Here is a 20,053-nt window from a genome sequence, read left to right on the forward strand (position 1 = left end):
TGCCATGAATGTGAGATAACTGCGAAGGCGAAGAATAACAAGTATTAAAACAATTAATATAACTGACAATGAAAAAGAGAACGGTAAAATCAAAAGAGGTAACCAAACATTCACAGAGGCTTACTAATCATTGAGTCTATTTAAATCCAAAGAATAACACCCATTGAACGAACAATGCTGTAATGGAAGAAACAAAACATGAAGAACCTGTAAGAAATATACAGAAAATTAAGCATTATGCGAGGACGAAGGCCCCGAAAAATCCATAGCCTCCGTCTAACGGGCTCCCATCGATCAAAGTTCAGGTCTCATGTTAAGAAATGCCTTGCGCCTATTAGCAGTGGCCTTGGCATAATCCTGTGTGAAAAATAAGGTCGAGCCTGACCAAGTGATGCGTTGAGCGGACTTGACCGCTGACCGTATACTCCAAGAAGTAAAAGATTACTCCTCTGGGGCATAGTGAGGACGAGGCATTTGAAGGAAGGCGAACCAATCTATGCGCACGCTGGATGTTGAGTACAGTATCTTCAGGCCTGTGAAGCAACTTGGGGGTGAAAGATTTGAAGAAGACAAGAGGATTAGTCCCTTCCACCCCCTCCGCCAGACCATAAATACGTAGGTTATTCTGCCTGTTACAGTTTTCAAGGTCCTCAACCTGCCGCTGGAGCACAGAGACTTGAGATTTGAGCTGAGGAACGGGGGGCATATATTTTCCGAAGGAGGACACGTTGTGTTCCACTGCGGTGAGTCTTGTGTCAATCTGAGACCAATTCTCAGTACGAATTTGTATTTTAGTATTAGTTTCCTCCACAAAGGGTCGCAGGGCCCTAATTTCTTCCAGCAATAGCTCCATAGAGACAGGCGAGGCTGGTTTAGGCGGAGAGGGAGGGTCCTTTTTTGGGTGCTTAGTATTTGATTTCCCTGGCGGTACAAGAGTGGGATCCATTGTTGTCGTAGAGCTCTGAGACGGAGCTACTAGAGAATCCTCCAACATTGAAAATTCAGTAAAAATTTTCGAATTTTTAATAAAAATATTCCTTGGCCTTGGGAGCGTAGAAAGAGACCCCTTCAATCTGCCCATAAATCACGGCACAAACAGGACTCTCGATAAAAATAGACACAAGACTGCCTTATCTGAATTGAAGTGTAGGTCACAAAGAAAATGCGCTGGAAAAAAAAAGCACATATAGGAAGTAGATGGTACAACTAGAGTCATTCTATCCACATGTGAGTTAAAAACACCAGCACCACAGAAACCATGGTAAAATAAGGCGAGAGATGAGTGCATAAAAATTAACTGTAAAAATTATCACCACCTCTCAATAAGAAGAGAAGAAGACCAGTGTAGCATTTTACATTAGTATGACCAAAAGAAATGGGAAAAGAGGTCACAATTGCAGAAGCTTGAGCAAATACAGTGGCAGGCCCAAAGTCATGTAAAACGCCGACAAATTGTTGAAGAACTCAGTGGAGGCTTACCAGGTGGCAAAGTAAGGAAGTTCACAAAATGGCAGCGCCAAACCTTTCTCCTCAACTTTCTCAAAAACGATGCAGAAAACCATCCCTGAGGGTCACAGAGGAAAGGTAGCGTAGTTATAAGGTTCCAAGCAGAGATACAGAAATTTTAGGCATCTGCAGGCTGGTGCGCTTTCAGATGATGAAAGCTCCGTGAGGCGGAGAGTGTCACAAAATGGCGGTCACGATATTGCGCCGCCGCATACAAAGACTCACTTTGTCAAAATAAGTTGCTCCGCCTCTGCATTCAGGAATATCCAGGCTCGCATAACTAGCAGGAGACCTTCGAAAACCTCCGACACTCAACAGCTTCGCGGGAAATAGTCTGGCAGCACGAAGCCACCGTGTCACACTGGAGCGCCTCACCTGGACGCCGCCATGCTCCTCGGCTGCCAAGCCACGCCCCCAAGCATAGGCTTTCTTAAAGATGTAAAAAGATACAGGCTGTTTGTCAAGAATATCAACTATGCAATATTCAGTTTGTTTAGCGAAAGGGCATACTCCCAGCTTCCATATTGTTGTAGCCCAAGGCAAAACATGTACTAATGTAAACATAGTGCGAGGCAAAGCATCTAACAATGTACAACATAAGGGTAGGACAAAAACAATCACATAAGAAACTCACAACACTACACCTAAAATGCCTCAGAGCATTTTCTTTCTATGATATTTGGTGGCAAAACACACAAGTATTACTAAACACTTACATTAGGCCAGTACTACTGGCTTCCCCATTGTGTGAAATTAATACTATGACGTCTGTTGATGGATTTCCCAATGACAAAATTATTTGTATCCAGCTTTTTAAAACTTTTTTTATTAACTACCTTCATCTGTGAAAGAGGAATTAGCATTGGATGAAAGTAGAAATTGCAGTTTGGAAATTTAGAAGGACAACAGATGTGGAAAGTAAAACAAACTATTTTGTGTTGCTGAACAAAATCAAAGAGCAGCCTTTATTGTTTAACCTCAGGGCTTGTAATATATCAAAATATCGCACTTCCTTTTCTCTTCTCCTCTCATTTCCTGTTTAGAAGTTTGGATGAAGCTCACAAAGCGCAGGACAGTCTGCATGAGAAACATGAGTACAAAACAGTTAGAAAATAGAAGAGTTGGAATTAAAAAACATGGCTAAAGTTAAAACATATGTAGCAAAGAAGAGCATATTTTATTTTTTAAATAGGTCCACGTCCTTTCATATATATGAGTGCACTGTTGCTGAATAGTTTTCTCATGGTAAATTATCAAATCTGAGGTTCCAGGTATGCTTGCATCTTCGATTTTAATGAACTGTAAATTAAGTTCACTTTTTTCTCACAAACTCATTTTCAGGCAAACCTGTTCTAGTAAAAGTGTCTCTAGAGGTTGCCAGCATTGCTGCCATTTCTGAAGCCAACATGGTGAGTTGTTACATAAAGGCTATGAAAGCATTGGTGATTGCAAACTGTGATGCATGCAGCTACTGGGGAATAACTAGATTGTGTTCTTTCATTTGCATAGATTCTGAGTAACCTCTACAACCTGTGCTAGTAAATTATTATAAGTTATACATGGTAAATATTGTCCCCTGGTTGTATTAATTATGGAGCGTTTTGTTCCAATACTTTTTGAAAAATAATGTGAAGTCCTCTACATCTGCATATCACAGGAGTATGGTGCCTTATGAAGGTATAAAATAAATAATTAGAAACTTTGTTCCATCATTGTTGGAAAGGGGTTTATTAGTAGGGATAAGTCGGGACTTAGCACTAGTAATAAGACCACAATCACTTTAAAAGGCTCAGTCAATATCTCAATAAATTATTCCCTTGGTCAACCCTTGGTAGCTGGCAACAAGCAGGCAGGCTTAAATTAGGAGACAGGTGTGTAAAGCATTTAAAAACACCAATAGAATAAAGAAGTAAGATACAGCCCACAATACAAATACAATATCATTTTTTAAACATAAATTATATTTGTATGAATGACTAGACATCAAAACGACAAAAATCCAATGCAGGCTACCAGAGATGTGAATTTTTAAAGATTAAAAGTAAAACTAGCGCTTAGAAGTAAATAGCGCTCAAAAGGTTAGAAAAGATCACGCTGGACAGGGACAAAGTCCAGAGTTCAGACCACCCACGATGTAATACTTTTACACTAACATAAAAACATAACGTGTATTTGTAAAGCGCACGTATCACCCAAGGGTCTCAAGGCGCTGAATAACAGATGTATATTCATATTCACTTCCAGAAGTGTTTCTTGATGCAGGAAAGTGTTCCACAGCACTAACCAAGGGTTCAGATGCTCTGGTTTGCCTCTTGGGATCAGGGACTACAACTCTCATAATGCATTTGGTCAACATATGGAGCTTTTTACAAACATTGCTACAAACTTCTGGAACTTCTTCCTGAAGTTCCTCTTGTGGATTAAATGTGTCCAAAACACCAATCCAAAGGTCTAGAAGCTCTGACATGGTCCTTGGGATGTTTGAACTACAATTCCCACAGTGCACCTGGCCAAATCCTTAAAAGTCCACTGGATGCACTCCAGGCTGGGACTTCTTGGGGGAGATGGTGCAGGTGAGCTCTGTTAACCTTTTGCTGTCAGGGAGTCCATTCTGTACTCCTTGTGAAGCCAGGCAAAGTCCTTAGGGCTGTAGTTCCAAATTGTGTAACCGGTGCAGTCCTTCAGAGTGCAATCCTTTGGGTGCAGATCAAGGATCCAGCAGGGCAGTCTTTCTCCTCCTAGTTGTTTCAGGCAGTAGATCTGACTTGCTATGCAGCTCTCCCATATTTATTCAGTGTTCCTGGGCGTCGAGCAGGGGAGCACCTCTGACCAATAGGATGCAGGGTGCCACCCAGGTGTATGACCACTTCCGTCAAAAAAGGGAACCCAAAAAGGATCCTGATAAAGCCTACCTAGAAAAATATATGTATAAGTGCTCTATGAATTAATAGAGTACTACACTAGAAAAAACACTTATTTTTCTAGAGTCCCCTCACTCACCTAGGGTTGCCCCAGGGTGACATGCTTCATCATAGGGGTCCTCCCAGACATCTACTGTCTGGGGCGTGCTACAACTTAACGAAATACGCAGGAGCACTTTTTATATTTTTTCAACTATGTGTAGTGATGTGTTGTGCAGTGCTGTGTGGAGTGAAAAGTGAAATTAATTCAATAAAAATTACCTGGATAGTGAGCCCTAATTTTATTCTGCTCCTATCCGGTAAATGTACTTAAAAATGGGGCTAGTAATAGAGTACAGTAACGTTATGTGTGCCTGTCCCTAATTACTTGGTCGACATGTTTCGTGGTTACCCCAACCACTTCCTCAGGACCATACAAGGACCAGCCTTGCGTGTACCACTCCGTGTTTTTACAGACAAACAACTAATTTGTACTGTTTTTATACCATTGTTTTTTTAAAAAATACATACGATTCCCATGTTTATTAGGATTTCTTAGATGTATTGGGTCGTAGTTTCTGTATGAAAATACAATGACATATAAGGATTAGTTACACACCCAAGTCCACAGATTGATGTGGACTAGGGATCTTAATAACTTTACATCTCTTTTACATGTCAGAAAAACCTTGTATTTTTTGAAAAATAAAAGTGCATATTTAATAAGTGCTTTTGGTGAATAAAGTGAAAAACACATAGACATATACACACATAAATACAGAACACATGGTTACGGTAGGTTGCATCAATAAAACCTACTTTAATGGAGGTGTAATTCTACTCCATGGTGTTGCTGGGGCAGAGAGGCTCTAGACATCTAGGACATGATATAAGAATGTAAGTTAAGCGCAAGTGGATCTTACTAATAGATGCCAGAAAATCAATCATAAAGATTCGTCATAGTATTTTGCTTCCTCTTCAACTTACTTGTCTAGATTGCACCATCAGCTTTTAAATCTATGAGCTCCCAGGAACACCGCATATTGTTGTGTCCCTGTCGGTGCTCGCTTTTAAATGTTTCTAGTGGCGGGAAAATTAGAAAACAATTCTCAGGTGTGGCGGCCCGAGTGGTATTGGGCGCCATCTTTCAGTGGTGAATCGACATGCACTTCTTGATTGTGACACAATGAAGCTTGTATATTACCAACCACCTAAGCACATAAAATGTAGTTCTTAAAGAATTGTTGTAGTGTATTTCAAGATCATCATGGTTGTACTCAACCCAAAAACAAGTTTGTACTTGTCAGCCAGAAAAGAGTGAAAAAATGATTATTCATTCGTTCAAGTGATTTTTTAGGGCGCCATCTTGGAGTGGTAAATGGGTCATTCTTTTTAGTGGCTAGTGGCAACTAACACACGAAGATATTCGTAAATGCGAATTTATTTCTAGAATGAGTTTTTATACCCTGATTATTACTGATAAAAATGTTACAAACATAATTCTTGTGCTAACTAGGTAGAATATGAGACAGAGGTTGTACTTGTCAGCCGAGTAATTTTTAAGCGCCATCTTGGAGTGGTGAATGGATCATTCTATTTAGTGGCTAGTGGCACTTAACATACGATGATATTCGTAAACATGTATTTCATTCTAGAATGAGTTTTTACCTTAAATGTTACTGATAAAAAAGTTACAAACATAATTCTTGTACTCTTGTGCTGACTAGGTAAGATATGAGACAGAGGTTGTACTTGTCAGCCCAGTAATTTTTAGGCGCCATCTTGGAGTGGTGAATCAGTAATTCTTACTCTGAATATTTCTAATAATTCCATTTTAACTCATTCATACAGGGGTTTTGTTGTTAGCGTTGATGATTGGGTTCCTTTTTCATGGACTATACAGAGATGGTTTATTCATATTTTAGCCATGTACATGTTTTTCAACAGGTGATCTTACTTAATGGTTTAATACATTCCACGGAATATTGTCATTGAGGCCTTGGGTATCTGTATGTAATTTATACACCCATCTGTGTTCCTTTACATGTAGACGTTGTTCAAGGTTGTCACCAGATCTTATTTTCTCAATGATGATCCATTGCATATCATTAGGAGAGTGTTTTTTCTCTAAGAAGTGGTTAGTCATTTTTGTACTAGACCTCTGACACCGGATGGTACTGCGATGTTCACTAATTCTAGTAGTGGTTTTCCTGGTGGTCATTGCCACGGAGTGGAGGTTACATGGACAGGTAATTAGATATACTGTTCCGGTGGTTTGACAGTTTGTGAAACTTCTTAGGTCCCAGGTTGCCCTTGTATTGAAAGTGAACCTCGTGGTTTTCTTGGTTAGATGGCAGACACTACAATTACCACATGGATGATGGCCTTCAGGGAGATTGCTTCTCTGCTGACTGACTTGTTGGGTCAATGGGCGTGTGTGTACCAGAATATCCTTTAGGTTTTTACTCCTTTTATGTGAAAACATTGGTAATGGTATGTTAAGACCACTGCTGTTGAGGGTAGACCAGTGTTTCTTCACCAATTTCGTTACTTGGTCCGACATTGTGTTGTACGTTGTAATGCAAATGGGACGTTTAGGTTGTTCTGATATTTCTTTTTCATATGTCTCCAACAATGCTTCTCTGTTATTGTTGCCTGCCCTCTTTTGTGCTTGTCTTATGATAGATCTTGGATATCTTCTTTGTTTTAGTTTCATTGACAAATCTTTTGCTTGTTCAACATGGTCGAATTTTTCTGAACAGTTCCGTCTCAGCCTTAGGAATTGTCCATAAGGTAGATTGGATTTCAAATGTCTGTGGTGAAAGCTGTCATATCTGAGGAGGCAGTTCTTTGCAGTAGATTTAAAATGGGTAGTTGTCCGCAAACCTTCACCGGAAACGTGAATGTTAAGGTCAAGGAATATTAGTTCTGATCTACTCATGGTATGTGTAAATTTTAAAAAACAATCTTGTTCATTAAGCCAGGTGAGGAAGTCCAGTACTTCATTTTCATTTCCTTTCCAGATCATGAGTACATCGTCGATGTACCTCCACCATCCTTGTATTTTACTTCGATGGGGGTTGACGATGTTTAGGATCTTGTTGGTTTCCAGATGGTGAACGTAGAGGCCAGCCACACTTGGAGCAAAGGTGCTTCCCATGCTGGTACCGTGTTGTTGTTTGAACAAAAGATGCTCAAACTTAAAGAAATTCTCTTGTAAAGCCAGTTTGCAACAATCTAGTACAAAATGTTGTGGTGTCTTATATGGCCAAGTACTCTGGTATAGAGTATCTTCAAGTATAATCATGGTTTCATTGTGTGGAAGACTCGTATACAAGCTTTCCACATCAAGGGAAACAAGAATGTTTGTGGTTGGATCAAAATCCAATTCATTCAGTAATACCAGGGCTGATTTGGTATCCTTTAGATACGTATTCGTTTTTTGTACAATAGGACGTAAAAAGGCATCTGCAAATTTGGATAATGGTTCTAAAATTGAACCAATACCCGATACAATCGGGCGTCCAGGCGGATTCTGTAATGATTTGTGTATTTTCGGTATAGTATAAAAATACGGAATTACTGGGTTTTTGTTGATCAAAAATGCACCCTCTTTTGGGGTTATCCAGTCATGGATCAAAGCTTCCTCAACCATGCTTGTGATGTTTACACGTAACCTTTCCGTTGGATCAATCTCAATTTTCTTGTTGTTACGGTCTTCAGTCAGTAATCTCAGACATTCATTTCTATAAGCCTCCGAGTCTTGTATCACTATTCCTCCGCCTTTATCCGTGGGTTTTATGGTGATTGAAATGTCATTGGCTAATGTTCTTGTTACTTCTTGTTCATTTTTGGTAGTATTATGGAATACTCTGGATGTTGTAGGATCCAGGTCGTCGAGTTCTCTCAGGACACCCTTTTCAAATGCCAAAAGTTCTACTGGTAGCATTGCAGGTGGAGGCGTAAATGTAGATTTTCTATGTAGGCCTGTGTCTCCTCTTTGAGAATCTTTTGGTGTTTTATCTTTAAAAAATACTTCCAATTTTAATTTCCTAATGAATTCGTTCATTTCGCAAATAAGTGCAAATTTATCCAGCGTAGGAGTAGGTACAAAACCCAGACCTTTTTCCAGGATTTGTGTCTCGACTGTGGATAAGGTTTTTTTAGAGAGATTGACAACGATGCTTGCGGATTGTTCATTGTTCATGATGTTTGCTGATTGGGGAAGCCCATGCTCCTGGTGTTCATTCGTGTTGATGTTAGGGGTTGTGCCCATTGGACGTTGTTCTTTCCTTTTTGGCGTCCTCTTTGTTGTCCTCTGCCTCGGCCTAAAAAAGGCCCTCTTTGATTTTGTCCTTCATTTTGGAACCCTGGATTCCAGAAAGGAAAGGGTTGTGGTTGGAATTGTTGAGGTCCCATCGTTGGGCCATAATAGAAAGGTGGAGCTCCAAAAGGTGGAGGTTGATATTGATGCCACCTATACCCACCTCTATTTCCTGGGGGGTTGTTGTCCTGTCTCCGTCCTCTGCTATTGTTCCTTCTTCCAGTGCTATAATCTGAATTATCAGAGCCTGTGTCGGATACGTCTGAGTCAGTATTGTAACCAGCATTCCTGTTCGTTGCTTGGTAATCATCTCTGGTGTAAGGGTATACTTGGTCATGTTTAAAGTTTTTTACATCTTTTTTGTACTTTTGATACTTAGACTCCTTCAGAGCGATCTCAAAATCGGTCATTTCTTTATTCAGATCTTCTAGTCTCTTTCTTAATTCTGCTGGGGTTTGAAAAGTTTTTAGTTTGACTTCGATTGTATGAATTTCATCTTTGAGTTCGTTGGCTAGTCTAGTAGCTGTTTTAATGATTAGCACAAGCCGGTCTCTCGTACAGTGCCAAGATATTAAAGACCAGTCTTTTATGAATGCCTTGTCATTTTGAAAAATAAAAGGTTCATTTCTTACAATGAGTCCTTGAGGAGCCGCATTAGATCGTAAATATTCTGACATCATGACGCCGTGTAGGATTGTTTTGACTTGACCACTTCCTCCAAATTGAGGCATATTCTTGCCCCGGAAAGCACTATTCTTCCAAAATCGAGAAATTCTGTCCTGAAGAGTTAGATGTAGATAAGCCAACACTCCCCTTCACTGATCTAATTACAGGGCTCCTGCGTGGCTGGGGGTGAGCCTGTGCTGTCCTAAAGTGTAATTCGGTATTTGAATACCAGTTTGGCTACTCCACCTTCATCCTGCCTTCTGCTTTTCCAGTTTCAGTTCTTCTCCCACAGGAAATCCTTTGTCTCCCTGGCAGGCCACTTCACACCTCATTAAGACAGCTTGGCTCAGCCTGGCAGAGGCTGGCCAATCAGGAGAGGGCAAAGACCAAAAACAGGAACCTCTCCCTAAATATACATTAGTACATAGGTCATAGATCCTAAATAGGAAGACAGTAACATTGTCCCACAGAGCAACTATTTATAAAGATGTTTTTATTATTATTGTTGTGTGAAAAGAGATCATTTTTTAAAATATATGTAAATTCATTCATATAGAAAAATTAGCTTAACTTGACTCCAAAGTAAGGAGAACCCAAAACAAGGACAATACAAAGAATATATAACAACAATTTGGCACCACACATCACACAAACATCAATCATACCATACAAATCCCAACTAAGCAAGACATAAATTGTATATAACACACTAACTGACACAAAACAATTAACATATACAAAATGCAAAATGAATTGCCATATACAAAATACCAAAATAATTTCAAGACTGAGAACAGCGCCGACTCACGTTTCGGAGTGGAACCTTTTCCAACAGTTCCTTCGTCAGGGCACAGCTGATACAGTTCGTTTTGCAGTCAGAATTCCATCTGTGGTTCATGAATAATTTAAATAGGGTGATGGCACAGGGTCTTTATAACATTACATTCAAGTATATAAAATCTGTGGGGAACAATGAAACAAGGTATAAATGATAACGTTCTATTTTACAATTCAAATGGGCGCTGTGGAGGGAAAAATAAGACTAGAAAAGTCAGAATACAGAAGTGCAGGTAAGAACGAATGGAGAGTGCACATAGAATACATGGAACAATTCCACCCAGTGACAAAAAGAAAAGGAAAAACAATGCGCAAATTAGTGTGGACTACCAGAAACACGGAGGTAAAAAGTGAAAAAAGGATGTCCATAGAAGGCAAGTATTCACAAGAAATATTAAGGTCCTCAATTAGACCTACTGTATATGTCCAACGTTTAAGATACTTGACAACCGAAGGGGTCCCGAATTCATAAGGTCGGTCAAAAAAGGTCTACTCTAGATACGGAGCATCACGGTCTGCAAAATGGAACAAATAACCGCTAAAAGGAATACCTGATACCCAAGGTACAGCATGCTGACAAGGCGCTAATGACTCTATAGAGAGATGAACACTACAGGCGTACAGAGAACTAAATATACCATGGCATATTGGACAAAACTCCCTGAGTAAAGAAAAAACCACAGATCCAAGTAACTGCCTAAAAATACAGAAAGAAGATTATAAGGTAGACTCACCCCAAAGTATATAACGCTAAATAGCGAGAGAGGCAATAGGCAGGGGGCTTCTCAATAGAATTAGGGAAGTTCTTGGATACCCAGTCGTAGTGATTGGTAAATCTAAAAACCTGTGTAATAAGATGAGCACAAAATATAATTCCCTTAAGTAACAAGTAGCGCTGGATAAAACCCAGTGAGGGAAAAATAAAAAATAAAGATATTCTGCATACTTACATAGGACTAAAACAAGACTGGAGTGCCATATACAGTACGGAAGCCGGCACTATAGACGTTCTGGACGTATCATGATGGCGCTAGAGAAAATGCAAAAACGAAGCGGGGGTGAGGATTCTAGCGATATGGGGCCCCACCTAACAAAGAAAATCATAACGAGGACTATCTCCTACTGAGTAGACATACCTTGTTTAGCTTCCTGGGTTGCAAGAAAAGGGGGGTCTATTCATCCAACGAAGTCAGCAGACGCACTAAGGAAAACTCCCTACTTATAAGGGCTGGACGCTGCTACAAAAATGGTGTGCACCTGCGATACTTCCCAACAGTAAAGCATAGAGCGGCGGAGGGCGCACGTATATAAGGATAGAATCAGGAGAAGGCAGCTGGACGGTTGGTTTTGGCTTAAAGAAAAGAAAGTTTTGTAACTTTTTTGCTGTAAAGTTATATCAAATCTAACAATGGCAAGTTGTTGGATTTATCATAACTATTCTTTTACGTTCCTTGAATTATAGTTTTAGCTCACTCCTATCAGTAGTTATAATTTATTAAAGTATTCCCATGTTAGCCTATAAAGCCAATGCATTACAATGGGGAAAACAAAATTGGCAGTTTTCCCCTCACCACGGCATATAAAACATATTTTATAATGTTCATTTTACAGTTACAAGGCACCATACCCCTGGGGCACCTAGGGTGACTTACAGTTTGGAAGTACCTTTAATTCCAAAGTGAAATTTGCATATAATTCTACTTTAAAAGCAGCCTACAAGGCAGGGCTGGCTTTTAAAATGGCAGGAATCACCACAGCGGTGCACACTCAAATGCATTTAATCTACTGGGCCTCTAGACCTACCATATATTAGAGACTTACATGTAGGTTGTTAGTACGAATTGAAAGGATGCCTTATTACCATATACATTTAGTCAGAGCATAGGACCTGGGTCTGGTTAGCAGAGCCCAGGGCATATTCAGAGTCAGAAAACCTGCATTTAGTCATCACAATTGGGGCACAAATTGTGGGGGTGGGGGGGACCCTGCACAAAGCCCTGGTTTCTCACGATCATCCTTGAGGTTATTACGGAAAATATGATCATTGGCAGCTGGCACCGAGCATAGTGGAGGCTAGCTTGCACACAAAGTGGCAAGGACTGTGTAAATCACATGCTAGTTCTCAGGGCTCCCACATGTTTATCTGCCTCTTGCTATGTCGTGTTGCCCACAGTGTTCCCCCATCGTACTCAATCACAAACCCAACCTGCCTTGAGAAATGCTTACTAGTGCCTACCACACCTCCTTCAACTCATCGAGAGGATTATTTTCCTGGGTGCTTTTTAACAATGTAGAGAAATTCAGTAAAAATAACCAACAACTTGGTTGAACACAACGTCAGAACTACTTGTGTTTGAGTAATGGCAGCACACGTGTGCTGTTCTACCTTAGAAACATTAAAAACTTGCACTTTATTATGTACCTAATGGTTTTATTCAGTGCTTAATTTGTAAAAGAAAGAGTGAATTCACCTCAGGCCTCCTTAATCCACTGCAAGACACACCCCAAAAGTTGAGTGCTGGTGTCCCCCACCAGCAACCTCCAGGTCAAATTAAGCACTGGTCTTATCAGAAAACACAAGATTCATTGGTGCATGAAATCACCTCTATGCTTCAGTTGTTGCTCACCTCCATCAGTAAGTGCACTAACTGGACAGCATTATTATGGCTTCTTATCATTAGCACAAAATGTGATCAGAATTCATGCCATTTCACACATAATGTTCAGACTTGGATAAGAGTTTATGTGCGAAAGTGTTATTTCAGAGGCAAATGTCATTCCACTGGCATTTGATCCCTCATAAGTGTTTTTAGACAAAGCTTTCTAAAAGACAAAAGCTTTCAAGACCCATGCATGATCACTTATGGGCATCTGTAAACAACTCAAATGCCATAGTTATGTAGACCTATATCTCTCAGCAGAGTGATTATCTGTAGGTGTGGGTGTGAGTATCTGCAGGCTATCTCCTCAATAAACACCCTGTGATCCAGAATGCAGCAGCTAGGTTGTTACTCAATCTCCCTGAGAGGGCTAATGTCACGCTTCATCTCTGTGATCTTCACTGGTTACCAGTGAAAGAAAGGATGAAGTTCAAATCCCTGGTGATGGTACATTCCGCCTTATATGGTTTTGGTCCATCCTATCTGAGATCAAGATTTAGCTTCTATACACCGTCCAGGCAATAACGATCCTCAAATAAGCACATGGCGTGCACCCCTAGGGTCCTCAAACAGAGGGCTGTCGGCAGATGTTTGTCCCGGTTGGGGGCTGTGGCTTGGAATCAGCTCCCGACTGAGTTACGTGCTGTGAGTTATCCAAGATTATTTAGAAAGAAACTGAAAACCTTGCTCATTAAGTTAACTTTTCTGGTCCTCTTAACCATCTAGTATGGTATGCACCAGGACACTCGTTGCAGTAGCTGTACGCGATATAAACATAGCATAACATGACCATAAACACTATGTGAAAAAGTACTTATAAGTGTAAACAGCTTGATTAATTTTGTCCACGAGGCACGATTTCCATTTTGAACATGCAGGCACTCACTACAACCATGTTGCTAGTGGTAACCTTTAACAGGTTTTCTGTGCTATTGTGTGGTATTGCAGTTTGCAACACAACTCTGCATTTCAAGTAAGTGTATAATGTGCAGTAATCTGAATGACGCACATTTACATCATGACTGCTCACGCTGAATTAGGTCCTAAACTGGAAAAGTCAAATCTAAATCAGTAGAACTGAGTTGTGTATGTAGTATCCAATTGTGGGATGTAATAGTGCTTTAGAGTTATATCTGAGATAGATTTGTGCGACCTCAACAAGGTAAGACCACTTAATCGCATTTCTCTCTTAACGACCAGCTCTTTTCCACAAACGGGACTGAACATGCAACAAATTATACTTTTTGCATCACAAAAGGGAGTGGCCAGCGAGCTTAAGAGGAATTTTACCATCGTGTATCGGGGGGCCTTGGCAAAATATAAGCACCTGTGGGTTAGGTGGTGAGATTAATTATGTTTCTTCGGCTTAGACACAGTAACAGATTCCCTTTGACCTGTACGTTCTCAGTATTCTCCGTGGAACTATTTATCCGGCATTTTTAAAATCAGATTAAGAGATCCAAAGCTGAATACTTTGCCAACAAAATAAAGACTAGCAATAATCCCACAAAAGTAATCTGTTCTCTCCTTAACAGGCTAACAAAACCAGTACTTGCTGTGGCGCTTAAGGAAGTCTCCAATGACCATTGTGAGAAGTTGGCAAGATATTTTATCAGTAGAAAATATCTACTCTAGCCTTGTCCGTATTATTATTGACTCCTGTCCAGTCGGTGTGACTGGCACTATCTTGCCACGGCTACATTCCCATCCCCATCCCCCGATGGCCCTGTCAGAGCGGCACATCTTATGGAAGAAAGTCTAATCAGCTCACCTGCCGACCCTTTCAGGCCAGACCTGCTTCTGAAACTTCAGGACTGCCTCTCTCCACACTGTCACGAAATGATTCATCTTTCATTGACATCAGCATATTTACCAAGTTACTAGATGTATGCCAAAGTTATTGCACTCCTACTTTGGACGCTTCCAAACCGAAAATATCCATCCTATCTCTCTTCTGCTGCTCCTCGCAAAAGTAACAGACATCCAAGTTAATGCCATTCCAACCAACGTTTTGGAAGAAAATTTCATTCTGGACATTTCCCAGAATGGTTTTAGGTCACGGCACAGTACTAAGTTATGTTATGTTATGTTAAAATGGTATTTATAGAGCGCACGGCTACTCAAAAAGAGTGTCCCGGCGCTTTTATTTAAGGTAGACTACAGTATAGTAACATAGCACATTAAAAGAGAAAAAGTGACACAAACAGAAAGAAAGACAACGAACAAAACAGGACCTACTGAATAAACAACCAGGATTTGAGATCCTTTCTAAAAGCTAGTAAGCTGGTGGCTCCCCGCAGTGTAAGAGGCAGAGACTTCCACAGCTGTGGCGCCAGTAGTCCAAAGGAACGACCTCCCAAGCGCGCTCTCATTACTCGCGGGACGGACGCCAAAAACAGGTGTTCTGATCTCAGAGAACGCGCCGGTCGATAGAAGGCAAGTCGCCTTTGGAGGTACTTAGCTCCCGTCGCATGAAGAGCCTTATATGTCAGGGTCAAAGCCTTAAAGGCAATCCGCTTGCGGATTGGAAGCCAGTGCAGGGTCTGGAGCAAGCCCGCAGCACTGACATGTCTGTTCAGGCCAAAAATCGCTCTCGCCGCAGCATTCTGCACGATTTGGAGCCGCTGTAGCAGGTAGTCTGGCAGGCCCAGGTACAGAACGTTAGCATAATCTAGCCTGGAGCCTATCAGAGCCTGCACAGTCAGCCTCCTGTGCTCCTCCGATAAGAGGGGAAGAAACCTCCGTAGCATCCTAAGGAGGCCGAAGCAAATGCCCGACACCCCCAGGATCTGAGACTTCATAGTCAACCCCTTGTCCATCTTAACCCCCAAGTTCTTAGCCATTTGGGATGAGCAAGTTGGGGGGAACATATTGGCAGGCCACCAAGCCTGCCAGTCTGGCTCCGTGTCGCACCCAAAGAAAAGTACCTCAGACTTATCGGAATTGCACTTGAGGCTGTTCAGTTGGAACCATTGAAACACAGCCCCAAGGCAATCCCGGATACTCTTCCCATCAAAGTCTCCTCCTCTCTTGCACGAGAAGAGGAGCTGGGTGTCGTCTGCATAGGATACGATCCGGGCCCCAAACGACTCCGCCAACGCCGCCAGAGGGGTCATGAAGATATTAAAAAGGGTCGGGCTCAAAATAGAGCCCTGCGGGACCCCGACTCCCAGAGGCGGCATCACGGCGGAATCAGGCGAGGCCCAGACCGTTTGCCGGCGGCCCGTTAGAAAGGAGGAAAACCAACTAAGCACCATCCCCCGTAGTCCAATCTCATAGAGTCTTAAGAGAAGACCATCATGGGGGACGGTGTCAAAAGCCGCCGACAAATCCAGCATCACCAGCATGGCTTTGCCCCCAGTGTCCAGAACCCCTTTAATGGTTTCTGAGACCTCGAGGAGCGCAGTCTCAGTACTGAGATTTGGACGAAAACCCGACTGAGTGGCATGCAAAATCTCATTTGACTCTAGAAAGTTGGACAGCACCGTCTGCACGTGCTTTTCGACAACTTTCGTAAGAGCCGGCAGCAGAGAGATAGGCCGATAGTTGACTGGGGCCTTTGGATCCAGACCAGGCTTTTTGAGCAGCGGGATGACCATTGCTTGCTTCCAAGCCTGCGGAACCACTCCCTGACTCAGCGAAAGATTCAGTAACGGATTAGCCAATGGGTTGACCACCTCGGCCAGTTTTGCCAGAATTTTAGCAGGGCATGGGTCCAAGGGCGAGCCCGATTTCAAATTGCCCAGAAGTGCTAAAGAGGCGGGCGCAGATAAAGGTGGAAATACGCCCAGCGTCAAACCTGGCGATGCAGAGGACGATCGAATGGCCTCGGAATTATTTCGCTCCACGGATACAGCCGATGGAAAGGAATCCTGTATAAGTTGGATCTTGCTAGTAAAGAAACTAGCAAGATCAGAGGCCCAAGAATCAGAGGGTCTCTCCTCAGAGATGTTAGTCCGTGGAGAAATAAATTCTTTAACTATAGAGAAGATCTCCTTACAGGAGTTTGAGGCAGCCTCTATCCTCCCTGCCAGGTAGGCTTTCTTACTCAGGCGAATGTCCCGGTGATACTCCTTAACCACGTTCTTATAGGTCAGCTTAGCATCCGAGTCATATTTTACTCGCCAGGCTCTTTCAGCTACCTTGCATTGCTGCCGCCTAGCCGACAGTGCTGCGGTAAACCAAGGGGCAGAAACTCGTTTGGGAGTAAGACGGGGAGCCAATTCCGGGGCCAAATCGTTAAGCCTGTCAGAAAGCCATGCCTGTAAGGACTCCAGATCCTTCGACAGGTCGCCAGAAAGGGGGCAGGGGTGATCCAGGGCCGCCTGAGCCAGCATCTCAGGGGTCACTCGATGGTACGCCCTATGGGTACGACCATGCTGCTGTGGGGCGGCAACAGCCAATTTACCTGTGCCTTTGATCGAAAATTTAGCCAGCAGATGGTCTGACCATAGTACCGGGATAATTTCTAAGACCTCCAAAGGGGAAGTCGAGAAAACCTGGTCAAGAGTGTGCCCCTTGGCGTGCGTCGGCCCCTGCAAATAAGGGAGTAAACCCAACGGTGCCATAGCCTCAGAGAGTTTCATAGCAGCCGCATCGGATGGATCATCCATCCGGAAATTAAAATCTCCGGCCACGATGCAATGTTTTGCTTTCAGGGCCAGTCCCAATAAAACGGAGTCAAGATCTTCAAAGAATGTCGCGGGTGGGCCAGGCGGTCTGTAGACCAATAGTCCCTTGACTGGTTGATGCGGAGCCAGAGTGATGGAAAAAGCAAGGGACTCCGAGCCACGAATATCCTCCACTGGCAGGATAGTACAAGCCATGCCTTTCTTCACCACCAGTGCCACTCCACCGCCCCTACCCTTCGCTCTGTCCTTCCTGAAGACGTTATAATCAGGCGTAATTGCCATGGCGACGTCTGGGTTCGAAAGTTCTCCCCACCATGTCTCGGTCAGCATAAGACACAGTGACTTAACCGTGTCAAGAAGCTCGAAGATATCTTGTGCATGTCTGCATGCCGATCTGGTGTTTAGTAGCATGCAGAGAAATTCCACATTGGCGATGTTATTGCCAGGGGGACAAGACAGAGCACGGGAGGGACGCCATCCGCAACCGGGGCAGATGGATTTACCACGATGATGTCCAGGAAAGACAGTGCAGCAGCCACTGGATGCAGTGAGGAGAGCGCGAAGCTCCCCAGCAGTATAACACAGCACGCGTGGACCTGTATGACACATGCTGGGTGGGCGAGCCTGTCCCGCTGCCCCGAGCGCTTCCGAGACGCTGACGAGCGCAGACGGGCAGGACTCTGGCTGGACTCAGGCGCGATGAAGGCGCTCCGCTGCGCGTCACCGCTGCGCGGCCGATAGAAGGCTCAAGGAGGCTCAGCAGGCCTAAATCTCGCGAGAATGCGCGAGTGCGCGAGCCCTATCCAAAATGGCGCTCAAATTAGTCCCCGGCACCCCGTGATCCCGGACCCGCCAAAGGCAGTGATGGTAATCCCCAGAGGGGGTTTAGAGTGCAGAATGAGGCCAGGAGGGTCGCTGCAGGTAAAAGCAAGGCAAATCAACATAGACTAAAGAAAATACAAAAACGGGTGATTAAAAGCTGTTCAGCAGGCAGAAAGCGCAGCTAGCGCTAGCGATGTCGGTATAAGATAGTCACCTTCCCCAGGCTGACCTACCGTCTCTCGCTGCCTCAAGTAGGCTCAGCAGGCCTAAATCTCGCGAGAATGCGCGACTGCGCGAGCCCTATCCAAAATGGCGCTCAAATTAGTCCCCGGCACCCGGCCGGAAGTTGGCTCTTCTCACGTTCACCGAGTAACTCCGCGGCCTCTTAGATGAAGGCATTTCCTCTGTACTGATTCAACTGGACCTAAGTGCCACTTTTGACACTGTTTGTCACAGCAGCTTGCTCCAGCGCCTGTGAGAGATTGGGGTTGGTGGCTCTGGTTCACCTCCTTCCTTGCCAACTGCTCTTTTCAGGTTGCGTCCATGCCTTTTAGCTCCAACTGGCACACTCTACACCATGGTGGCCCCAGGGCTCCTCCCTGAACCACATGCTGTTTAACATCTACATCCAGCCATTGGTTCAGGCTGTGAAAGCTCTGGGGTTTGCGTTGGTGTCTTACGCTGACTACACCCTGCTTGTGTTTTCTCTTTCCGGCACTCCTTCATTGGATCTGGTAAATTTCCAAAAAGCTATGAAGACTGTTGCAGAATGGATAGTGGCTAACTGTTTGCAGCTAAATTCTAGCAAGTCGGAAATGTAACTCATAGGCAGGGACGTCCATGCCTGGGGAGACCACTTGTGGCCCTCTTCCTTTGGGACTCCCCCAGTCCCAATACGGTTGTTAAGAATCTAGGCATCTGGGTTGATAATGCCCAGTCCTTTGAAGCACAGGCGAAAGCGGTGGCAGGCACCTGTTTTGTGCACCTTTGCGGGCTCAAACCCATTTTGTTTTGTTTTTAATCCCCACATTCGTCAAGTCATCGTTCAGGTTGTTATCCTCTCCCGGCTGGATTACTATAACATCCTTTACCTGGGTGTAAACAAGCCTGTGATTAGAAGGCTACAGTTGGCTCAAAATGCAGTGGCAAGGTTGCTGTTTTCCCTTCCTAAATACTGCTCTGCTGTGGATGCTATTCGCAAGTTACACTGGCTCCATGTGGATAAGCATATTCAGTTAATGGATCTGTGCATGGGCCATAGGACCTTTTTTCTCAGGGTGCCCCCATCTTATCTATTTTGCTGATGTCATACCCCCCTTCATGGTCCTTGCGCTCTGCTGATCATAATTTAACCTCTGTGCCACATGTTAGAAGAACAAGGGCGGGTGGCCAGTCCTTTCGCGCCTATGCCCTCTGGAATGCTCTTCCTTTAAGGTGCATACAGAACCACTTGTCCTTTAGGAAATCTCTGAAGACCTGGTTGTTTGCCATCTAAGTATTCTACTGGGCTTCCTCTTTTTCCCCTGGGTCTCTCTTTCACAGTTGTGGCTTTCTGACGAAACTAGCGCTGGGACGCCCCGTTGCTGAGGCAGCCATGTGCTTTACAAATCATATAACATAACATAAAAAAAAAACTATATCCGCCCTGAGAAGCTGTGGCGCACCCAGTCGAAATGGAATTCTGCGGACAGTTTTCAAACAGGACAT

The 20,053-nt window shown here is 43.3% G+C and overlaps 1 protein-coding gene across 1 annotated transcript in view; it reads left to right on the forward strand.

The window, feature by feature from the left end:
* Nucleotides 1-20,053, forward strand: part of GABRP (gamma-aminobutyric acid type A receptor subunit pi) — a 174,869-nt gene that overhangs the window by 88,098 nt on the left and 66,718 nt on the right. Inside the window, exon 4 of the mRNA XM_085614454.1 lies at nucleotides 2,848-2,915. Coding sequence (XP_085470580.1) covers nucleotides 2,848-2,915 — 68 coding nt within the window. The remainder of the gene's footprint in view (nucleotides 1-2,847; nucleotides 2,916-20,053) is intronic.

This window comes from Triturus cristatus, chromosome 7 (assembly GCF_964204655.1).
Source record: "Triturus cristatus chromosome 7, aTriCri1.1, whole genome shotgun sequence".
In the NCBI taxonomy this organism is placed as follows: domain Eukaryota; kingdom Metazoa; phylum Chordata; class Amphibia; order Caudata; family Salamandridae; genus Triturus; species Triturus cristatus.